This window comes from Mucor velutinosus (genome assembly GCF_035048745.1).
Source record: "Mucor velutinosus strain NIH1002 chromosome Unknown tig00001556, whole genome shotgun sequence".
Classification (NCBI taxonomy): Eukaryota; Fungi; Mucoromycota; class Mucoromycetes; order Mucorales; family Mucoraceae; genus Mucor; species Mucor velutinosus.
In genome coordinates, this window is record NW_027041932.1 from 1 (window position 1) to 21,343 (window position 21,343).

Genomic DNA, 21,343 nt, shown 5'->3' on the forward strand with positions numbered 1-21,343 from the left:
TGTTGCTTTTTTAATCTTTTCAAAGATGAACCAGGTTATGGAATCAGAGGAGCAGTATCAGCAAGGCCATCTTCTGGAGGAATTGTGAACGCAAGCAGAATGAGTCACCAGTATAGGCACACGTTGTCGCATCAGAGGCAGATTTGTCATGTGTCGAAACACCATGGTGGAAGCAGCACGATGGCCACCAAATATCATGCGGAGGCACGTATCTTGGACCTTTTCAAGAGCCTTGAAATCAGCAACACGCATATTGGCAATGCCAATACCAATTCCAGTTTGGGTCTGATGAATGAAGCATACAATTTGGTGGAGAAGAGCAGAGGGAAGCCAGAACGATTGCATCCAATGGAGTTAAGCTGAGCCATTGAAGCCATGGTACCACGCTGACATTTTCTTGAACAATAGATGTTGTGCAGATGCCCTTGCGGTCAAATGGAATACCGAGATACACAAATTCATCGACAACAGGAAGACATTCTCCATACAAGGTCAGGTCAAGAAAGGTAGATGAGGTGGAGGACGTGGATTGATGATAGCACATTTGGCAGGAGCCCAGCGATACCCAAGTGCAAGGGAATGTGATTCAGCTAGTGTCAGCATCTGTTTTACTTCACGAGCAGAACCTAGAATAGCAACATCATCAGCATACAATAAAGCATTAATAGCAATATTAGTAGCATGAGTGGGTGTTATGGACGGACCAAAGAGGAGGGGAGCACATGATGGTGATGTTGACATGACACGAGTGGTGAGAGGACGATGCAGCTTGACGCAACAAAGCTGGCAGTGAGTTGAAAAGATACTGAATAAGGGAACTAAGGGTGGAGCCTTGAAGCAATCCAGTATGCAGTGAGAGTTCTTGGACACGCATTGCTGATTCAGCACTGAAATAGAAACATCGTCAAACAAATTGGAGAGCAATGAGACAAGTGGCATTGGAGCATTGGCAGAGAGCAGCGAATTCCAGATCACACGGCGATCAACAACATCATAGGCACTCTTATATCAAGGAAGCACACAGTTGGCCAGTGGTAGTGTTGGTTCTGGTAGTCTTTCATTAAGTCTTGGAGACTAAGAGCACTATCAAGTGCACTTCTTGCGGATCGGAAACCATTCTGGGCTACGTCTAATGGTGGTGAAATGGTGAGGACAAGGGGAGCAAGGCACATTTCAAAGAGTTTTCTCAGTGTACTAGTCAATGAGATGGGCCGAAAGCTTGATGCCTCCGTGACAGGTCCCTTCTTGTAGATGCTACAAACATTACCATGACGCCAATCCGCTGGTGTGTAAGACCATTGATAGGTCAGAGCAAAGAGGTATGACAGAACAGTGGCAAGTGGTTTCTGAATGGGTTTCAGCATTTCACCACGAATTGAATCACGGCCAGGTGCTTTACGGTATGGCAACGACTTGATCTGCTGAATGATATGGTCAATACTAATAATCTCGTCAAAAGCTTCGTTGTGGACCGATGCTGAGACAACACGACGTGTTGGGTCAGAGTCATCATGTGGTAGAGTTCTATGTGAGAGGTATGATGGGATGAAAGGAGAAGCATGCGGATTCAATGTACTGATGTCACCATTTGCCAGACGAGTACCACCAAGATGGGAGGCTGACTGAGGAGGAGGAACACCATATGGCAGATGTCTACCATGTGTAGCAAAAGGGCATGGAGGTCGATTTGTTGGGAGATTGGATCCAGCATAAATGGTAGCAAGGTGATCACGCATAGCATTAGCACCAGCTTGAGCACCGTCCACATGTAGATACCCTGATTGTCTTTGTCGTCTGGATTTGATCAACTTGATTTTTGACATGGCCTTTGAAAAGTCTTGCTTGAATAAAGATTCACAGAATGCGTGCCACGAAACCTGTTTAGCTCTACGAAGGGCCTGTTTGAACTTTTGATGTGCTTCCACATGTTGATTCCACCAATATGCCTTGTCCAATGAAGCGGGACAACGACGATATTTACGATAGAGAGCTTCACGATGATCACAGAGCCGTTGAAGATCGAGGGTCCAGAATTTCTTCCAAAAGTTGGGTCGCTGGGATTGCCGAGTAACGGATTCATCCAGTGCCTGATATATACAATTGGTGAGATCACTGTTGAGGGTATCGATTGGAGGTTGTGTATCAGGTGGTGAGCGCACAAGCGAGATCAGCTGTTGTAGCAACGGTTGAGAGAGGGCTGTAAAGCGTTGTGCATACAAATTGCGTACATCCGTTTCTTGTAGACGTGAGAGCTTCCATAGGAGACGAGGTGATGGTGATGGCGTAGCAGGCATAGCAAGAGCAGGTTCGTTTGAGTGGTAATCAAACGTCAGAGACATCAGTTTATGATCAGATCCCAAAGACAAGTCAGAGTAAATACTAATTGAGGAGGAAGAAGGTGGAGATGAGGTATCCAGAGAGGCAAAGGAAAGTGATTCTACATTTGAGATGTAGTAATCGACAATGCTACTTACATTCCGCCCACTACGACGGTCCTCAAAGGTAGGTGTAGAGTGGGCTAATTGACAGTTCAAAACGTTTAATTGATTATCGGCCACAGTACTCTTGAAGTAGACGACCACGGTTATTTGTAGAGGAGTCACCAAACAAAGCTACCCATGCGGGCATTCAGATCGCCACAGATGATTGTGTCATGATCCAACGGGATCGCATTCAGGATGGAAGAGACATTTTCAGTATAGAGATCCGCTTGCTCAGGTGGTATATACAGACAAATGAGCCGAAGTTCACGACCAAGTTGAATACCCAAAGCAAACTCTTGAAGAGCAGAGGGCAAAGGCGTCTGGAATGCTGTAAGGGGACAGGAAGGGTTGATTAAGCATGTAATGCCACGAGAGCCACGACCACCGCCTGCGACAGTGACGCCAGGTAAGTGGAATTTGCTGCCAATTGGTGGGTAGTCGGATGGGATGGCGGTTCAGCCATGTTTCGGTAATGAACAGCACAGAGAAGGATTGGCAATAACGGAGAACATCATCAATGGTGGTATCTCTGAGACCGCGAGCGTTCCAGAGGCCAATGGTGAGTGGAGTGAGTTGAGAAGCGCTATTAATGACTGGAGCCAAAGCTGTAGGAGGAGGAGGAGTAGTAGGTATAGTGTTATTGAGTATAGTTGGTATTGATGAGGACGGATTAGAAGCAGAGAGAGGATGGTCAGGGAGCGAGGAGGATGTATAATGACTGAGAGGACTCTCAATCATTAATACTCTTCTTCGTCGGAATCAGACATGTCAACAATCAGATGAGCCAGAGCTTTTCTTGAAACCAGAAGAGCCAAAGATGTTATTGACAGGGGCGACAGAATCAATGTATTCAGTGGTGGTCCAACCATTTTCCAAAAAGTGATTAGCAACAGAAGCAAAAAAGACGAGAACGACGATTGGCAAGGTAGACAAGAGACTTGGCACAACGATTGATTTGCAGGTCAAAGGCAGCATCCTCACGCTTAGAGAGGGACATCTCTTTAAACTTGGGGTCAGCGAGGTGTTTGGGATCAGTAGGATCAAAGCCTTCCACAACATTGATGTTGTTCTTGGTGAGAATGGAGACGAGGTTGTCCTTGTATTGCAAATGGGACTAGGACGCCAATGATGTTTCTAGCAGGGAACGTTACATCAATGATACGAGAAGCATCAGCTTTGATCAGATGCAAGTTGTTGCGGACTTCAGTGCGAGTGAAGCGGCGAGAGCGGTTAAAGTACACCGTTGTGTAGCCTTTGGGCCCTTCAGGAGCCAAGTTAAAACCACGAGTAATAGCTTGGCGATGTTTGTCAGTTACATCGGCAGGGTTGCGAACCTTTTTGGAACGTTTGATTACTTCGGTCCAAGAGTTGTTGGGAGTCTTTTTGGTGGCATTGGGTGCTTGTTGCGTGGATTGAGTAGCTGAAGAATGAGGTTTGGGTTGCTGTTGAATACCTGATTTGGGTTGCGCTTGAGTGGTTGTGGAACCTTGTTGAGAGTTGAGTTGCTGACGCAGACGCTCATTCTCTTGGGTCAGGGATTCATTTTGTTTTTGGAGATTCAAAATAGTGGTTTTCAAGGCATTTAGCTCTTGCAAAGCACTGTTGTGGGCAGAGATGTCCTGTTGCATGGTCAATACTAGTCTCTGCAGATCCATCTGCGACATGAGAGTAGCTGGTGTATCGGTGTCCATTGTCATTGTTGATCGATACAAAGGTGTTGAGATGTCGAAAGAAAAATATGATGTTTTTTGTGGGTTTTTCAAAAAAGATGAATATCTGTTCGATCGAGCTGAGGTTTTCACAGGTTATACTTCAAGTACTAGGCACTTAATGTATGCTCGTTTGGTGATTACTGCTTTGTTTACTACTGCTTGGATACACTTATTGGAATTTTCTAATCACGTGGTACCTGAATTTTTGGCAGAACGTAATATAAAATTTCAAAAGCGAAAGAAAGGTGGGGATGTAGCTCAGGCGAAAATTTATGGTTGTTTATTGATTACAATGAATTAGCAATGTAAAAAATATAGACTTATATGCATGCGATCTTTGGATCATTAGTTGCAAGTCCTGAGAAGCGACGTACAGCAAAAAAGCTTAAATTAATAGTTTGATCTCCATGCAGGAACAACATGCAAGTGTCCAGAAAAGGGAAAAAAGGTCCTAAACTAAAAATTAAACTGGTAAAAAAGAAGTACAGGCAGGAAAAAGGAGTAAAACAAGTGAGATAAAAGGGTAGAGAATAAGAAGCTATGGTGTATGAGACATGCAATTGAGGATACCTCGATGTTCAGACAGCAGCACAGACAAAATAAACCCACAGACCTCAGTGGCACAAAAAAAGCAAGAAAAAAAGGAGAAAACGAGGCATTTGCATATAGCAAAATGAGCAGAGAGACAAAGACCAAACGAGAAAGAAGCAGAGAAGGAGGACAAAGTGAATACGGACACTACCACAAAGGCAGCAGAAACAGAAACAATGAGAGTGGGAATGAGAGAGCAAAACGATTTTAACAACAAGGTGTCAATCAGTTATCAGAAGGCTCTGACATTTCAAGATCCTTGGTAGCAGAGAGAGTGGGGGAGACAGCATAAGCCAAGAGAGAGGCAGTTTCAGCATCATGATGCAAGAGGTAGCCAAGATAACTCAAACGTTGTTTCTTGGCTAAACGCTCTTGATCAGAGGATCGGGATGGTGGTTTAGCAGCAGCAGAGGAGGAGGAACGAGCAAGCATTTCTTCTTTCAAAATGGCATCAAATTGGGCTTGGTTGATGCGATCATACAAAAGAAAAGAACGAGCAACAGAAATACGGACAGAGCGACGGACAAAAGACAGCGAACGGAGGCAGCGAAGGTTTTTCGATCTCAATGGCCTTTTGGACACGCAGATCACGAGAGAGAGAAGCAAATTTGGGATCCTTGAGATTGACTGGATCACATGGATCAAAGTCAATCAACGGAGAAGAGCCACGACCATGGAGATGCATGGCTTTGGTGAGGGTGAGAACATAGTCATTATGAACAAGGAAAGAAATCACATTCTGTACAGGATATTGAATATCCAGCACACGAGAGTTATTCAATCCTACGCCTTGAACAAGGCGACGCAGCTCAGAAAGACGACGGCGGACAGGAGTAGCATAGTACACAAATTGATAACCAGATGGTGTATCACTTTGAGGAGCAAAAAGACGAGCAAGAGTAGCGGATGCCTTGGTGGCAGATGGAGGAGGAGGACGAGCAGCAGGCTTCTTCTTACGCTTTGCCACCTGTATTAGATGCAACGACGGCAGCAAAAGATGGTTGATTTCCTGGAGACGAAGAGGTGGCAGAGGTAGCATTGGTGCATGTAGTTGATGCTGGTGCTGTTGTGGTGGTAGTAGTGGCAGGAGGTGGGTGGGATGATGATGGTTTGGGAGCCAGGCTAGTTGTAGTACCAGTAGCAGCTGCAAGTTTGGCTTCGAGAGTGTGACGAGCAGCTTCAGACTCTGCCAGGGCTGTTTTTTAACCGCTCAATTTCTACATGGGCGGTTTCCAGACGAGCTAAGCGATTTCGAACCTCAATCATAAAGGTTGAAAGTTGCTGTTCACTCGCTGGAGAGGCAGATGGAGGAGTTGTTGGTCCAAAATCAGTAGAAATGTTGATGATATCAACTGATGTTTGTGGATGGTGGTGCTGATGAGAGGTTGGAGTGGGTGTCATTTTCTTTGTTTTCAACTGTTGAGTGAAATCTACAGCGAAAAAAGGTGGAGATCTTGAGGAACTTGGCCGTTTTTGACCTGGAGAAAGAGAGGACGCAGAGCTTAATGCCTGGTTTACTTTGGTGTCGTCTGGAATGATGTTCTTGCTATGTATTGTATGGAATTGTAGAGTTGGGTCAATTTTTTCAATATTACTGGGCTTCAATGTATTAAAAAAATTGGTTGGGGATGTAGCTCAGTTTAACGTTGATTTTTATTATATACATGAATTCAATGGGCACTCGATGGGAGCATTAGCCTAGAATTCTAGAAACAAAAGAGTAGCAGGTACAAAAAACCCTTATGAGGACACTAACGAAGAAAAAGGGAAAAAGGAAAGTGTGGTAGTTGCAGAGGATCGGCATGAGTACTGGTATTGTTGATTTGATCTGGAGGAATGACCAACGGATGGGAACTTTGATAATTACTTACCACCGTGGCATCGCACCGAGAAAGCAAAAACAACAAACGTTCATCAATGAGCAGAAAACCAGAGCGATCCAGGATCTGGATCTGGTGGGATCACAGCCAGAGGATGCACAAGGCAATCAATGGCATGCAACAAAAGGAGCAAAGCAGACCAAAAGTACGGTGGACCAGCTGAAGCTTTGTCTGGAAGACAGTTCAGAGCATGGTCAATGCGATGTACACCAGGTGGAGCAGGTGGCAAAGCATCAAAAAAGGTACGATCCAGAGCACGACATGTCAGAAAGTGATCTCGGGAGATAAACTCACCGGTAGTGCACGGACATTCTTCACGCATATTGGTGAAACGTCCAAGACGCCACCGCACAAGACGACTACGAGCAGATCGACCAATAGGCAGATACAGGATGGGATCTGGACGAGAGACAGACGGACGACAAGCACGAAGGAGAGTCTGAGCACCAGAAACAGCAGCAGCAGCAAGTTGACGATCTACTTGATCTTGCCAATACGAATCAAAGACTTCAGTAAGACCAGCAGTGGTGAATGGCGGCGGATCAGGCAGTGTTAGATACAACGGGTTTTGACAGATAAATCTGTCTAGACGAGTGTACAGTAAACCACGACGAAGCAGAACCAACAAGCAATCATCAGGGAGAGTATCAGCACGAAGGGCATAACGTGTTGTCAGAACGTTATATCGATGCTTCATGCTGGGAAGACAGGTCAAATGTTTGGCAACATTGTACCATGTACTACCAACAAACATACCAACCAATCGATTTTGCAGAGCATCAAGAGCCTTGAAGTCACGGAAAGAGAGATGAGATATAGCTAAGCCGTATTCCAGTTTGGGACGAATAAAGCTTTTATACAAACGAGCACAAAGCAACAGAGAAAAACCATTTCGATTGACACCAACCGAATTTAACAATGCCATTGTCTTGATAGCACCAGAAGCACGCAGATTGAGAATCCCAGGGGCATACAGACCTTTATATCTAAACGGCATACCAAGATACGTGAATTCCTCTACCACAGGAAGAGGTTCACCGTATAGAGACAATGGATGACGAGTAGAGGCAATAGGAGCACAAAGTAAAGCACATTTTGATGGTTTCCACCTGTAGCCAAGAGAGAACGAGTGATCTGAAGCGATATCCAACATGGTTTGCACATCAGTACGAGAGCCAAATATGGCCACATCATCAGCAAAGAGCAGGCTATTCACGCAAACACTAGGCATCCCAGGTGGTGATACCATAGTACCGCGACTGACAGCAGAACGAAGAACAGCAGGCAGAGAGTTGATGTACAGAGAGTACAAGTGAGGGCTGAGCACTGAACCCTGCAATACGCCAGTAGCAGGCGAAAAGGGAACAGAGGTGTGATTTGCAATCAACACAGACACGAGTACATCATCGAACATGTGGATGAGCAAACTGAGAACTGAACGAGGCAGAGAGGAACGAGAGAGAGCATCCCAAATCACTCGACGATCCACGGTATCATACGCTGATTTGATGTCTAGGAAAGCAACCACAGGGTAGTGGTGGTGGGTGAGGAAGTAGTCGTGCATCAAGTCATGTAAACAGAGGGCTTGATCCAGAGGACTACGCTGTGGGCGAAAGCCACCTTGAGCAACATCAAGTGCAGGCGAATGTTCATCAAGAGCAGGCATCAGAGAGAATTCGAACAATTTACGCATCACCGAAGTAAGCGAAATTGGACGAAAGTTTGCAGGATCAGATACATCACCTTTCTTGTAAATGGGAAAGACTTGAGCATGTCGCCATAGGGCTGGTGTATACGACCACTGAGAGCAGAGTGTAAAGAGCAGAGACAATACGGGTGCAATGTCAGATGCTAGAGCCTTCAGCATTTCAGCTTTCAAATGATCAGGACCAGGAGCTTTCCCATTTGGCAAACGCTTAATGAGGGAGACAAGTGTATCAGCATCAAATAGACCCAAATCAGCGGTGGACACATCATAAGGCAAATCAGAGAAATTGGACGGAGCAGCAAGGCGAGACGCATTATTCAACAGGGAGCCATCATAGACAGAGGCAAGATGGGACGCCATTGTGTTGACAGAGGCAGTTGGACCGTCTGGATGACTGTACGTTGCAGAGCATTCCTTGTTTCTTTTAATGCGCTTGATTGCAGCAGTAGCTTTCGAAAAATCCTTTTCCAAATCAGAGCAAAACTGATTCCACGATCGACGCTTAGCAGCTTGTACAAGAGAACGAAAACGCCTGTGAGCAGCTTGATAGAGATTCCATGTTTCGACTTTGGCAAAACGACTTGCCCACCTCCATCTACTATACATAGTATCTCTTTCACGAGCAGCATCCTCAATTTCCTGTGTCCAGTACTTTTTCCAGTGGCCAGGACGACCAGATTTCACACCAATTGAGCTATCCAGAGATTCATACAAACATTGATTCAAAGAATCGTTGATTGCATCAATATCTGGACAAACACCAGGGGGAGCAGACACCAAACCAGAGAGAGAACCAACCAAAGGAGCAACAGAAGTTCGAAAGGATTCACGAAGCAAGCCCAAAGGCCGCTTTTTCCTCAATTTCGAGAGCTTCCATTGCCGTCTAGGGGCCAAACCACCAGAGCTACCAGAACCAAGAGTATCATCGGGAGGGGGCACATACTCGAAAGTAAGTACCATCAGCCGATGATCAGAGCCAAGAGACAGATCAGATTCAACCACCAGTTGAGGATGTAACAGAGCAGCCTCGCCAATGTTTGTAAGAAACAGATCAATGATGCTATGAACCTCTTGTTGACGTCGAAAAGTTGTGAATGTGGGTGTACCAAATGCTAAAGACTCATTGAGAATGGAAAAAGAGGACTCCTCCAGCCATGGCAGTAGTGAGGTACCACGAGGATTAGCATTAGTATCACCCAGTAGAGATCCAAAGCGAGCATTGAAATCACCACAAAGGATGGTATCACTGGTTACGGGTAACGAGCGAAGAAGCGAGAGCACCTTATCCGAGGATAAGGGTGGAGGCAGATACACACAATGAACCGTAAGGGTGCCAACCTTAAGGGACAAAGTGTGTGCATTGTAAGATGGAAGTTGAGAGACAGAGAAAGGACAGGAAGGAGAGACAAAGGCAGTAATGCCACCAGAACCACGGTTAAATGCACCAGGTACTTTAGAGCCATAGAGGTGGAATTGAGACCAGTTAGTAGGGAAAGAACCAGAGGTTAGCCAGGTTTCAGTGACAAGCAGTACATGAGTGTTCTGAACATGATGGAGAACATCATGTACTGTTGATTGACGTAGACCATTGGCATTCCAAAGGGAGAGAGAGACTTGAAAGGAGTGGACTGGGTTGTTATTGGGAGTATGACTAGTAGCTATGTTACTCATTAGAGTTCCATAGCAGAGCCATTGCTGTCATGATCTTCCTTTTGACGCTTGAACAAGAATTTAGCCTTTTTGGGCTCCTTCTCGGCAAGACGACCGATAGCTTCAGAGACGGCTATATCTAGCTCTTCTTGAGAGATCCAGCCAGCAGAGACAAAGTATTTGCCAACGCCACTAACGTTGAGTGGACGAAGGAAAGAGAGGGTTTGCAGAGCACGGGTGTTGGTGAATTCATAGATCAATTGCTCACGCTCTTCAATGGCAAGATCAGCATATTTGGGATCAGCAATGTTGTTGGGATCCAAGGGTTGAAAGTTTTCAATGTGATCAGCTTCACATTTGCGCATACAGGCGAGAAACTCCTCTACATATTGGATGTGGAGCAAGATGCCAATGACGCCAGTGGCAGGGAAACAGATGTCTAACACACGGCCAGTATCAATACCAGCTCGGCGAAGTTGGTAACGAACCTCAGAGCGCAGGATTTTACCAGAGCGGCCTAGATACACATACTGGTATCCTTGTTGACCTTTGGTGGTGGCGGTTTGGAACATACGACCTGCAGCAAGACGTCGCTTGGTAGTACGGGCAGGGTCACGATGTTGGGCACCTTTACGGGCAGCAGATGCGTAGCTACCTTGAGTAGCATCGGGTTGGTGAATAGTAACAAGCTCTTGGGTTGGTGTTACCTGAGAGCTGGATTGAGCACCTTGATTGGTGCGGCGGGATGAGAGTTGGCCCTGTAATTTTTCAATTGCAAGGTCCTTGGCCTGTAACTGATTTTTCAATTCTCCATTTTCCTTTTCCAAAAGGTCCAGGCGAGCAAGGAGATTGTCATGTTGCTGTACTCGCTCGGTGAGAGAGACCAGTTGTTGCTGTTGTTGTTGAACAGTTTGGATGAGCTGATTCAAATCCATAAATTGCTGATTATTGTTGAGCATGGCTGAAAATATTCTATCAAACTTTGGAGATTCAATAAAATATGAAAAAGATGTCCAACAAACTGGAAGTTATAACACAATGTACGTTGACTAAATGCAAGTAAACTGGTACAACTGAAGGCTAGTTGGAGTGTTTGTTGTCGAGATAAACCGCTTTTATAGTGAGGAAATACTTTTTACCGGGGGAAGGTGGCAAAAAGTGATGAAAAACGGAAAGAGATGGGGATGTAGCTCAGTTTAATATTGGTTTTTATTTATTTACAAATGTAGTCAACTGCGGAATCGGTATGATCATATATTGCAAGACTAACAGTGATTCGGCGGGAAAAAGCATGTTTAAATTAAAGGTTGAGGGGAGCTGCTAACGGGAGGGGACCAGTATTGAAAACGGCATCAAAACCCACCAGAGAAGAGGAGAAACAGAGGGAGGAATAGCAATGGCCGCGCCGCAAGACGGGGGAGACGAACAGGACTCAAGGTAGAAACCGGCCAGACGCACCGCAGCACACCTAAACGTGCAAGCACAAATACCGAGTAACATGCCAGGTTAGAAAGGCGGAAAATATGGATGCGAAGGTGGGATTCGAACCCACGACCTCTCGGCATACTCACTGCTTCCGCATGAAGCTCTAACCAAGTGAGCCATTCAAGCATCCATGGGGATGTAGCTCAGTTTAATATTGGTTTTTATTTATTTACAAATGTAGTCAACTGCGGAATCGGTATGATCATATATTGCAAGACTAACAGTGATTCGGCGGGGAAAAGCATGTTTAAATTAAAGGTTAGGGGAGCTGCTAAAAGGGAGGGGACCAATAAAGTAAACGGCATCAAAACCCACCAGAGAGGAGGAGAAACAGAGGGAGGAATAGCAATGGCCGCGCCGCAAGACGGGGGAGACGAACAGGACTCAAGGTAGAAACCGGCCAGACGCACCGCAGCACACCTAAACGTGCAAGCACAAATACCGAGTAACATGCCAGGTTAGAAAGGCGGAAAATATGGATGCGAAGGTGGGATTCGAACCCACGACCTCTCGGCATACTCACTGCTTCCGCATGAAGCTCTAACCAAGTGAGCCATTCAAGCATCCATGGGGATGTAGCTCAGTTTAATATTGGTTTTTATTTATTTACAAATGTAGTCAACTGCGGAATCGGTATGATCATATATTGCAAGACTAACAGTGATTCGGCGGGGAAAAGCATGTTTAAATTAAAGGTTAGGGGAGCTGCTAAAAGGGAGGGGACCAATAAAGTAAACGGCATCAAAACCCACCAGAGAGGAGGAGAAACAGAGGGAGGAATAGCAATGGCCGCGCCGCAAGACGGGGGAGACGAACAGGACTCAAGGTAGAAACCGGCCAGACGCACCGCAGCACACCTAAACGTGCAAGCACAAATACCGAGTAACATGCCAGGTTAGAAAGGCGGAAAATATGGATGCGAAGGTGGGATTCGAACCCACGACCTCTCGGCATACTCACTGCTTCCGCATGAAGCTCTAACCAAGTGAGCCATTCAAGCATCCATGGGGATGTAGCTCAGGCGAAAATTTATGGTTGTTTATTGATTACAATGAATTAGCAATGTAAAAAATATAGACTTATATGCATGCGATCTTTGGATCATTAGTTGCAAGTCCTGAGAAGCGACGTACAGCAAAAAAGCTTAAATTGATAGTTTGATCTCCATGCAGGAACAACATGCAAGTGTCCAGAAAAGGGAAAAAAGGTCCTAAACTAAAAATTAAACTGGTAAAAAAGAAGTACAGGCAGGAAAAAGGAGTAAAACAAGTGAGATAAAAGGGTAGAGAATAAGAAGCTATGGTGTATGAGACATGCAATTGAGGATACCTCGATGTTCAGACAGCAGCACAGACAAAATAAACCCACAGACCTCAGTGGCACAAAAAAAGCAAGAAAAAAAGAGAAAACGAGGCATTTGCATATAGCAAAATGAGCAGAGAGACAAAGACCAAACGAGAAAGAAGCAGAGAAGGAGGACAAAGTGAATACGGACACTACCACAAAGGCAGCAGAAACAGAAACAATGAGAGTGGGAATGAGAGAGCAAAACGATTTTAACAACAAGGTGTCAATCAGTTATCAGAAGGCTCTGACATTTCAAGATCCTTGGTAGCAGAGAGAGTTGGGGAGACAGCATAAGCCAAAAGAGAGGCAGTTTCAGCATCGTGATGCAAGAGGTAGCCAAGATAACTCAAACGTTGTTTCTTGGCTAAACGCTCTTGATCAGAGGATCGAGATGGTGGTTTAGCAGCAGCAGAGGAGGAGGAACGAGCAAGCATTTCTTCTTTCAAAATGGCATCAAATTGGGCTTGGTTGATGCGATCATACAAAAGAAAAGAACGAGCAACAGAAACACGGACAGAACGACGGACAAAAGACAGAGAACGAAGACAGCGAAGGTTTTCGACCTCAATGGCCTTTTGGACACGCAGATCACGAGAGAGAGAAGCAAATTTGGGATCTTTGAGATTGACTGGATCACATGGATCAAAGTCAATCAACGGAGAAGAGCCACGACCATGGAGATGCATGGCTTTGGTGAGGGTGAGAACATAGTCATTATGAACAAGGAAAGAAATCACATTCTGTACAGGATATTGAATATCCAGCACACGAGAGTTATTCAATCCTACGCCTTGAACAAGGCGACGCAGCTCAGAAAGACGACGGCGGACAGGAGTAGCATAGTACACAAATTGATAACCAGATGGTGTATCACTTTGAGGAGCAAAAAGACGAGCAAGAGTAGCGGATGCCTTGGTGGCAGATGGAGGAGGAGGACGAGCAGCAGGCTTCTTCTTACGCTTTGCACCTGTATTAGATGCAACGACGGCAGCAAAAGATGGTTGATTTCCTGGAGACGAAGAGGTGGCAGAGGTAGCATTGGTGCATGTAGTTGATGCTGGTGCTGTTGTGGTGGTAGTAGTGGCAGGAGGTGGGTGGGATGATGATGGTTTGGGAGCCAGGCTAGTTGTAGTACCAGTAGCAGCTGCAAGTTTGGCTTCGAGAGTGTGACGAGCAGCTTCAGACTCTGCCAGGGCTGTTTTTAACCGCTCAATTTCTACATGGGCGGTTTCCAGACGAGCTAAGCGATTTCGAACCTCAATCATAAAGGTTGAAAGTTGCTGTTCACTCGCTGGAGAGGCAGATGGAGGAGTTGTTGGTCCAAAATCAGTAGAAATGTTGATGATATCAACTGATGTTTGTGGATGGTGGTGCTGATGAGAGGTTGGAGTGGGTGTCATTTTCTTTGTTTTCAACTGTTGAGTGAAATCTACAGCGAAAAAAGGTGGAGATCTTGAGGAACTTGGCCGTTTTTGACCTGGAGAAAGAGAGGACGCAGAGCTTAATGCCTGGTTTACTTTGGTGTCGTCTGGAATGATGTTCTTGCTATGTATTGTATGGAATTGTAGAGTTGGGTCAATTTTTTCAATATTACTGGGCTTCAATGTATTAAAAAAATTGGTTGGGGATGTAGCTCAGTTTAACGTTGATTTTTATTATATACATGAATTCAATGGGCACTCGATGGGAGCATTAGCCTAGAATTCTAGAAACAAAAGAGTAGCAGGTACAAAAAACCCTTATGAGGACACTAACGAAGAAAAAGGGAAAAAGGAAAGTGTGGTAGTTGCAGAGGATCGGCATGAGTACTGGTATTGTTGATTTGATCTGGAGGAATGACCAACGGATGGGAACTTTGATAATTACTTACCACCGTGGCATCGCACCGAGAAAGCAAAAACAACAAACGTTCATCAATGAGCAGAAAACCAGAGCGATCCAGGATCTGGATCTGGTGGGATCACAGCCAGAGGATGCACAAGGCAATCAATGGCATGCAACAAAAGGAGCAAAGCAGACCAAAAGTACGGTGGACCAGCTGAAGCTTTGTCTGGAAGACAGTTCAGAGCATGGTCAATGCGATGTACACCAGGTGGAGCAGGTGGCAAAGCATCAAAAAAGGTACGATCCAGAGCACGACATGTCAGAAAGTGATCTCGGGAGATAAACTCACCGGTAGTGCACGGACATTCTTCACGCATATTGGTGAAACGTCCAAGACGCCACCGCACAAGACGACTACGAGCAGATCGACCAATAGGCAGATACAGGATGGGATCTGGACGAGAGACAGACGGACGACAAGCACGAAGGAGAGTCTGAGCACCAGAAACAGCAGCAGCAGCAAGTTGACGATCTACTTGATCTTGCCAATACGAATCAAAGACTTCAGTAAGACCAGCAGTGGTGAATGGCGGCGGATCAGGCAGTGTTAGATACAACGGGTTTTGACAGATAAATCTGTCTAGACGAGTGTACAGTAAACCACGACGAAGCAGAACCAACAAGCAATCATCAGGGAGAGTATCAGCACGAAGGGCATAACGTGTTGTCAGAACGTTATATCGATGCTTCATGCTGGGAAGACAGGTCAAATGTTTGGCAACATTGTACCATGTACTACCAACAAACATACCAACCAATCGATTTTGCAGAGCATCAAGAGCCTTGAAGTCACGGAAAGAGAGATGAGATATAGCTAAGCCGTATTCCAGTTTGGGACGAATAAAGCTTTTATACAAACGAGCACAAAGCAACAGAGAAAAACCATTTCGATTGACACCAACCGAATTTAACAATGCCATTGTCTTGATAGCACCAGAAGCACGCAGATTGAGAATCCCAGGGGCATACAGACCTTTATATCTAAACGGCATACCAAGATACGTGAATTCCTCTACCACAGGAAGAGGTTCACCGTATAGAGACAATGGATGACGAGTAGAGGCAATAGGAGCACAAAGTAAAGCACATTTTGATGGTTTCCACCTGTAGCCAAGAGAGAACGAGTGATCTGAAGCGATATCCAACATGGTTTGCACATCAGTACGAGAGCCAAATATGGCCACATCATCAGCAAAGAGCAGGCTATTCACGCAAACACTAGGCATCCCAGGTGGTGATACCATAGTACCGCGACTGACAGCAGAACGAAGAACAGCAGGCAGAGAGTTGATGTACAGAGAGTACAAGTGAGGGCTGAGCACTGAACCCTGCAATACGCCAGTAGCAGGCGAAAAGGGAACAGAGGTGTGATTTGCAATCAACACAGACACGAGTACATCATCGAACATGTGGATGAGCAAACTGAGAACTGAACGAGGCAGAGAGGAACGAGAGAGAGCATCCCAAATCACTCGACGATCCACGGTATCATACGCTGATTTGATGTCTAGGAAAGCAACCACAGGGTAGTGGTGGTGGGTGAGGAAGTAGTCGTGCATCAAGTCATGTAAACAGAGGGCTTGATCCAGAGGACTACGCTGTGGGCGAAAGCCACCTTGAGCAACATCAAGTGCAGGCGAATGTTCATCAAGAGCAGGCATCAGAGAGAATTCGAACAATTTACGCATCACCGAAGTAAGCGAAATTGGACGAAAGTTTGCAGGATCAGATACATCACCTTTCTTGTAAATGGGAAAGACTTGAGCATGTCGCCATAGGGCTGGTGTATACGACCACTGAGAGCAGAGTGTAAAGAGCAGAGACAATACGGGTGCAATGTCAGATGCTAGAGCCTTCAGCATTTCAGCTTTCAAATGATCAGGACCAGGAGCTTTCCCATTTGGCAAACGCTTAATGAGGGAGACAAGTGTATCAGCATCAAATAGACCCAAATCAGCGGTGGACACATCATAAGGCAAATCAGAGAAATTGGACGGAGCAGCAAGGCGAGACGCATTATTCAACAGGGAGCCATCATAGACAGAGGCAAGATGGGACGCCATTGTGTTGACAGAGGCAGTTGGACCGTCTGGATGACTGTACGTTGCAGAGCATTCCTTGTTTCTTTTAATGCGCTTGATTGCAGCAGTAGCTTTCGAAAAATCCTTTTCCAAATCAGAGCAAAACTGATTCCACGATCGACGCTTAGCAGCTTGTACAAGAGAACGAAAACGCCTGTGAGCAGCTTGATAGAGATTCCATGTTTCGACTTTGGCAAAACGACTTGCCCACCTCCATCTACTATACATAGTATCTCTTTCACGAGCAGCATCCTCAATTTCCTGTGTCCAGTACTTTTTCCAGTGGCCAGGACGACCAGATTTCACACCAATTGAGCTATCCAGAGATTCATACAAACATTGATTCAAAGAATCGTTGATTGCATCAATATCTGGACAAACACCAGGGGGAGCAGACACCAAACCAGAGAGAGAACCAACCAAAGGAGCAACAGAAGTTCGAAAGGATTCACGAAGCAAGCCCAAAGGCCGCTTTTTCCTCAATTTCGAGAGCTTCCATTGCCGTCTAGGGGCCAAACCACCAGAGCTACCAGAACCAAGAGTATCATCGGGAGGGGGCACATACTCGAAAGTAAGTACCATCAGCCGATGATCAGAGCCAAGAGACAGATCAGATTCAACCACCAGTTGAGGATGTAACAGAGCAGCCTCGCCAATGTTTGTAAGAAACAGATCAATGATGCTATGAACCTCTTGTTGACGTCGAAAAGTTGTGAATGTGGGTGTACCAAATGCTAAAGACTCATTGAGAATGGAAAAAGAGGACTCCTCCAGCCATGGCAGTAGTGAGGTACCACGAGGATTAGCATTAGTATCACCCAGTAGAGATCCAAAGCGAGCATTGAAATCACCACAAAGGATGGTATCACTGGTTACGGGTAACGAGCGAAGAAGCGAGAGCACCTTATCCGAGGATAAGGGTGGAGGCAGATACACACAATGAACCGTAAGGGTGCCAACCTTAAGGGACAAAGTGTGTGCATTGTAAGATGGAAGTTGAGAGACAGAGAAAGGACAGGAAGGAGAGACAAAGGCAGTAATGCCACCAGAACCACGGTTAAATGCACCAGGTACTTTAGAGCCATAGAGGTGGAATTGAGACCAGTTAGTAGGGAAAGAACCAGAGGTTAGCCAGGTTTCAGTGACAAGCAGTACATGAGTGTTCTGAACATGATGGAGAACATCATGTACTGTTGATTGACGTAGACCATTGGCATTCCAAAGGGAGAGAGAGACTTGAAAGGAGTGGACTGGGTTGTTATTGGGAGTATGACTAGTAGCTATGTTACTCATTAGAGTTCCATAGCAGAGCCATTGCTGTCATGATCTTCCTTTTGACGCTTGAACAAGAATTTAGCCTTTTTGGGCTCCTTCTCGGCAAGACGACCGATAGCTTCAGAGACGGCTATATCTAGCTCTTCTTGAGAGATCCAGCCAGCAGAGACAAAGTATTTGCCAACGCCACTAACGTTGAGTGGACGAAGGAAAGAGAGGGTTTGCAGAGCACGGGTGTTGGTGAATTCATAGATCAATTGCTCACGCTCTTCAATGGCAAGATCAGCATATTTGGGATCAGCAATGTTGTTGGGATCCAAGGGTTGAAAGTTTTCAATGTGATCAGCTTCACATTTGCGCATACAGGCGAGAAACTCCTCTACATATTGGATGTGGAGCAAGATGCCAATGACGCCAGTGGCAGGGAAACAGATGTCTAACACACGGCCAGTATCAATACCAGCTCGGCGAAGTTGGTAACGAACCTCAGAGCGCAGGATTTTACCAGAGCGGCCTAGATACACATACTGGTATCCTTGTTGACCTTTGGTGGTGGCGGTTTGGAACATACGACCTGCAGCAAGACGTCGCTTGGTAGTACGGGCAGGGTCACGATGTTGGGCACCTTTACGGGCAGCAGATGCGTAGCTACCTTGAGTAGCATCGGGTTGGTGAATAGTAACAAGCTCTTGGGTTGGTGTTACCTGAGAGCTGGATTGAGCACCTTGATTGGTGCGGCGGGATGAGAGTTGGCCCTGTAATTTTTCAATTGCAAGGTCCTTGGCCTGTAACTGATTTTTCAATTCTCCATTTTCCTTTTCCAAAAGGTCCAGGCGAGCAAGGAGATTGTCATGTTGCTGTACTCGCTCGGTGAGAGAGACCAGTTGTTGCTGTTGTTGTTGAACAGTTTGGATGAGCTGATTCAAATCCATAAATTGCTGATTATTGTTGAGCATGGCTGAAAATATTCTATCAAACTTTGGAGATTCAATAAAATATGAAAAAGATGTCCAACAAACTGGAAGTTATAACACAATGTACGTTGACTAAATGCAAGTAAACTGGTACAACTGAAGGCTAGTTGGAGTGTTTGTTGTCGAGATAAACCGCTTTTATAGTGAGGAAATACTTTTTACCGGGGGAAGGTGGCAAAAAGTGATGAAAAACGGAAAGAGATGGGGATGTAGCTCAGTTTAATATTGGTTTTTATTTATTTACAAATGTAGTCAACTGCGGAATCGGTATGATCATATATTGCAAGACTAACAGTGATTCGGCGGGAAAAAGCATGTTTAAATTAAAGGTTGAGGGGAGCTGCTAACGGGAGGGGACCAGTATTGAAAACGGCATCAAAACCCACCAGAGAAGAGGAGAAACAGAGGGAGGAATAGCAATGGCCGCGCCGCAAGACGGGGGAGACGAACAGGACTCAAGGTAGAAACCGGCCAGACGCACCGCAGCACACCTAAACGTGCAAGCACAAATACCGAGTAACATGCCAGGTTAGAAAGGCGGAAAATATGGATGCGAAGGTGGGATTCGAACCCACGACCTCTCGGCATACTCACTGCTTCCGCATGAAGCTCTAACCAAGTGAGCCATTCAAGCATCCATGGGGATGTAGCTCAGTTTAATATTGGTTTTTATTTATTTACAAATGTAGTCAACTGCGGAATCGGTATGATCATATATTGCAAGACTAACAGTGATTCGGCGGGGAAAAGCATGTTTAAATTAAAGGTTAGGGGAGCTGCTAAAAGGGAGGGGACCAATAAAGTAAACGGCATCAAAACCCACCAGAGAGGAGGAGAAACAGAGGGAGGAATAGCAATGGCCGCGCCGCAAGACGGGGGAGACGAACAGGACTCAAGGTAGAAACCGGCCAGACGCACCGCAGCACACCTAAACGTGCAAGCACAAATACCGAGTAACATGCCAGGTTAGAAAGGCGGAAAATATGGATGCGAAGGTGGGATTCGAACCCACGACCTCTCGGCATACTCACTGCTTCCGCATGAAGCTCTAACCAAGTGAGCCATTCAAGCATCCATGGGGATGTAGCTCAGTTTAATATTGGTTTTTATTTATTTACAAATGTAGTCAACTGCGGAATCGGTATGATCATATATTGCAAGACTAACAGTGATTCGGCGGGGAAAAGCATGTTTAAATTAAAGGTTAGGGGAGCTGCTAAAAGGGAGGGGACCAATAAAGTAAACGGCATCAAAACCCACCAGAGAGGAGGAGAAACAGAGGGAGGAATAGCAATGGCCGCGCCGCAAGACGGGGGAGACGAACAGGACTCAAGGTAGAAACCGGCCAGACGCACCGCAGCACACCTAAACGTGCAAGCACAAATACCGAGTAACATGCCAGGTTAGAAAGGCGGAAAATATGGATGCGAAGGTGGGATTCGAACCCACGACCTCTCGGCATACTCACTGCTTCCGCATGAAGCTCTAACCAAGTGAGCCATTCAAGCATCCATGGGGATGTAGCTCAGTTTAATATTGGATTTTTATTTATTTACAATTGTAGTCAACTGCAGAATCGGTATGATCATATGTTGCAAGACTAACAGTGATTCGGCGGGAAAAAGCATGTTTTTAAATTAAAGGTTGAGGGAAGCTGCTACAGGGAGGGGACCAATAAAGTAAACGGCATCAAAACCCACCAGAGAGGAGGAGAAACAGAGGGAGGAATGGCAATGGCCGCGCCGCAAGACGGGGGAGACGAACAGGACTCAAGGTAGAAACCGGCCAGACGCACCGCAGCACACCTAAACGTGCAAGCACAAATACCGAGTAACATGCCAGGTTAGAAAGGCGGAAAATATGGATGCGAAGGTGGGATTCGAACCCACGACCTCTCGGCATACTCACTGCTTCCGCATGAAGCTCTAACCAAGTGAGCCATTCAAGCATCCATGGGGATGTAGCTCAGGCGAAAATTTATGGTTGTTTATTGATTACAATGAATTAGCAAAGTAAAAAATATAGACTTATATGCATGCGATCTTTGGATCATTAGTTGCAAGTCCTGAGAAGCGACGTACAGCAAAAAAGCTTAAATTGATAGTTTGATCTCCATGCAGGAACAACATGCAAGTGTCCAGAAAAGGGAAAAAAGGTCCTAAACTAAAAATTAAACTGGTAAAAAAGAAGTACAGGCAGGAAAAAGGAGTAAAACAAGTGAGATAAAAGGGTAGAGAATAAGAAGCTATGGTGTATGAGACATGCAATTGAGG

General features: G+C 45.6%; 10 protein-coding genes across 10 annotated transcripts; all 10 read right to left on the reverse strand.

The window, feature by feature from the left end:
• Positions 1 to 57: 57 nt before the first annotated feature.
• Positions 58 to 345, reverse strand: ATC70_008055 (uncharacterized protein; the record flags this gene model as incomplete). The annotated part of the gene is made up of 1 exon (XM_064827310.1): positions 58 to 345. The coding sequence occupies one exon, from the start codon at positions 343 to 345 to the stop codon at positions 58 to 60; it is 288 nt and encodes a 95-aa protein (XP_064675639.1).
• A 147-nt stretch (positions 346 to 492) lies between these two features.
• On the reverse strand, positions 493 to 939 carry ATC70_008056 (PH domain-containing protein; the record flags this gene model as incomplete). Its single annotated transcript, XM_064827311.1, has 1 exon — positions 493 to 939. One exon carries the CDS (start codon positions 937 to 939, stop codon positions 493 to 495), a length of 447 nt encoding a protein of 148 aa, XP_064675640.1.
• A 32-nt stretch (positions 940 to 971) lies between these two features.
• On the reverse strand, positions 972 to 3,221 carry ATC70_008057 (uncharacterized protein; the record flags this gene model as incomplete). The annotated part of the gene is made up of 3 exons (XM_064827312.1): positions 972 to 2,518; positions 2,617 to 2,811; positions 2,885 to 3,221. 3 exons carry the CDS (start codon positions 3,219 to 3,221, stop codon positions 972 to 974), a joined length of 2,079 nt encoding a protein of 692 aa, XP_064675641.1.
• A 145-nt stretch (positions 3,222 to 3,366) lies between these two features.
• Positions 3,367 to 4,180, reverse strand: ATC70_008058 (uncharacterized protein; the record flags this gene model as incomplete). Its single annotated transcript, XM_064827313.1, has 2 exons — positions 3,367 to 3,579; positions 3,635 to 4,180. The coding sequence occupies 2 exons, from the start codon at positions 4,178 to 4,180 to the stop codon at positions 3,367 to 3,369; spliced, it is 759 nt and encodes a 252-aa protein (XP_064675642.1).
• An 831-nt stretch (positions 4,181 to 5,011) lies between these two features.
• Positions 5,012 to 6,187, reverse strand: ATC70_008059 (uncharacterized protein; the record flags this gene model as incomplete). The annotated part of the gene is made up of 3 exons (XM_064827314.1): positions 5,012 to 5,247; positions 5,300 to 5,972; positions 6,044 to 6,187. 3 exons carry the CDS (start codon positions 6,185 to 6,187, stop codon positions 5,012 to 5,014), a joined length of 1,053 nt encoding a protein of 350 aa, XP_064675643.1.
• A 513-nt stretch (positions 6,188 to 6,700) lies between these two features.
• On the reverse strand, positions 6,701 to 9,969 carry ATC70_008060 (uncharacterized protein; the record flags this gene model as incomplete). The annotated part of the gene is made up of 2 exons (XM_064827315.1): positions 6,701 to 9,916; positions 9,961 to 9,969. The coding sequence occupies 2 exons, from the start codon at positions 9,967 to 9,969 to the stop codon at positions 6,701 to 6,703; spliced, it is 3,225 nt and encodes a 1,074-aa protein (XP_064675644.1).
• Positions 9,970 to 10,044: 75 nt separating this feature from the next.
• On the reverse strand, positions 10,045 to 10,983 carry DCC1 (Ctf8p and Ctf18p associating protein; the record flags this gene model as incomplete). Its single annotated transcript, XM_064827316.1, has 1 exon — positions 10,045 to 10,983. One exon carries the CDS (start codon positions 10,981 to 10,983, stop codon positions 10,045 to 10,047), a length of 939 nt encoding a protein of 312 aa, XP_064675645.1.
• A 2,100-nt stretch (positions 10,984 to 13,083) lies between these two features.
• Positions 13,084 to 14,256, reverse strand: GYP2_4 (GTPase activating protein (GAP); the record flags this gene model as incomplete). The annotated part of the gene is made up of 1 exon (XM_064827317.1): positions 13,084 to 14,256. The coding sequence occupies one exon, from the start codon at positions 14,254 to 14,256 to the stop codon at positions 13,084 to 13,086; it is 1,173 nt and encodes a 390-aa protein (XP_064675646.1).
• A 513-nt stretch (positions 14,257 to 14,769) lies between these two features.
• On the reverse strand, positions 14,770 to 18,038 carry PIN4_2 (Peptidyl-prolyl cis-trans isomerase pin4; the record flags this gene model as incomplete). The annotated part of the gene is made up of 2 exons (XM_064827318.1): positions 14,770 to 17,985; positions 18,030 to 18,038. The coding sequence occupies 2 exons, from the start codon at positions 18,036 to 18,038 to the stop codon at positions 14,770 to 14,772; spliced, it is 3,225 nt and encodes a 1,074-aa protein (XP_064675647.1).
• A 75-nt stretch (positions 18,039 to 18,113) lies between these two features.
• Positions 18,114 to 19,052, reverse strand: ATC70_008064 (uncharacterized protein; the record flags this gene model as incomplete). The annotated part of the gene is made up of 1 exon (XM_064827319.1): positions 18,114 to 19,052. One exon carries the CDS (start codon positions 19,050 to 19,052, stop codon positions 18,114 to 18,116), a length of 939 nt encoding a protein of 312 aa, XP_064675648.1.
• Positions 19,053 to 21,343: the final 2,291 nt, after the last annotated feature.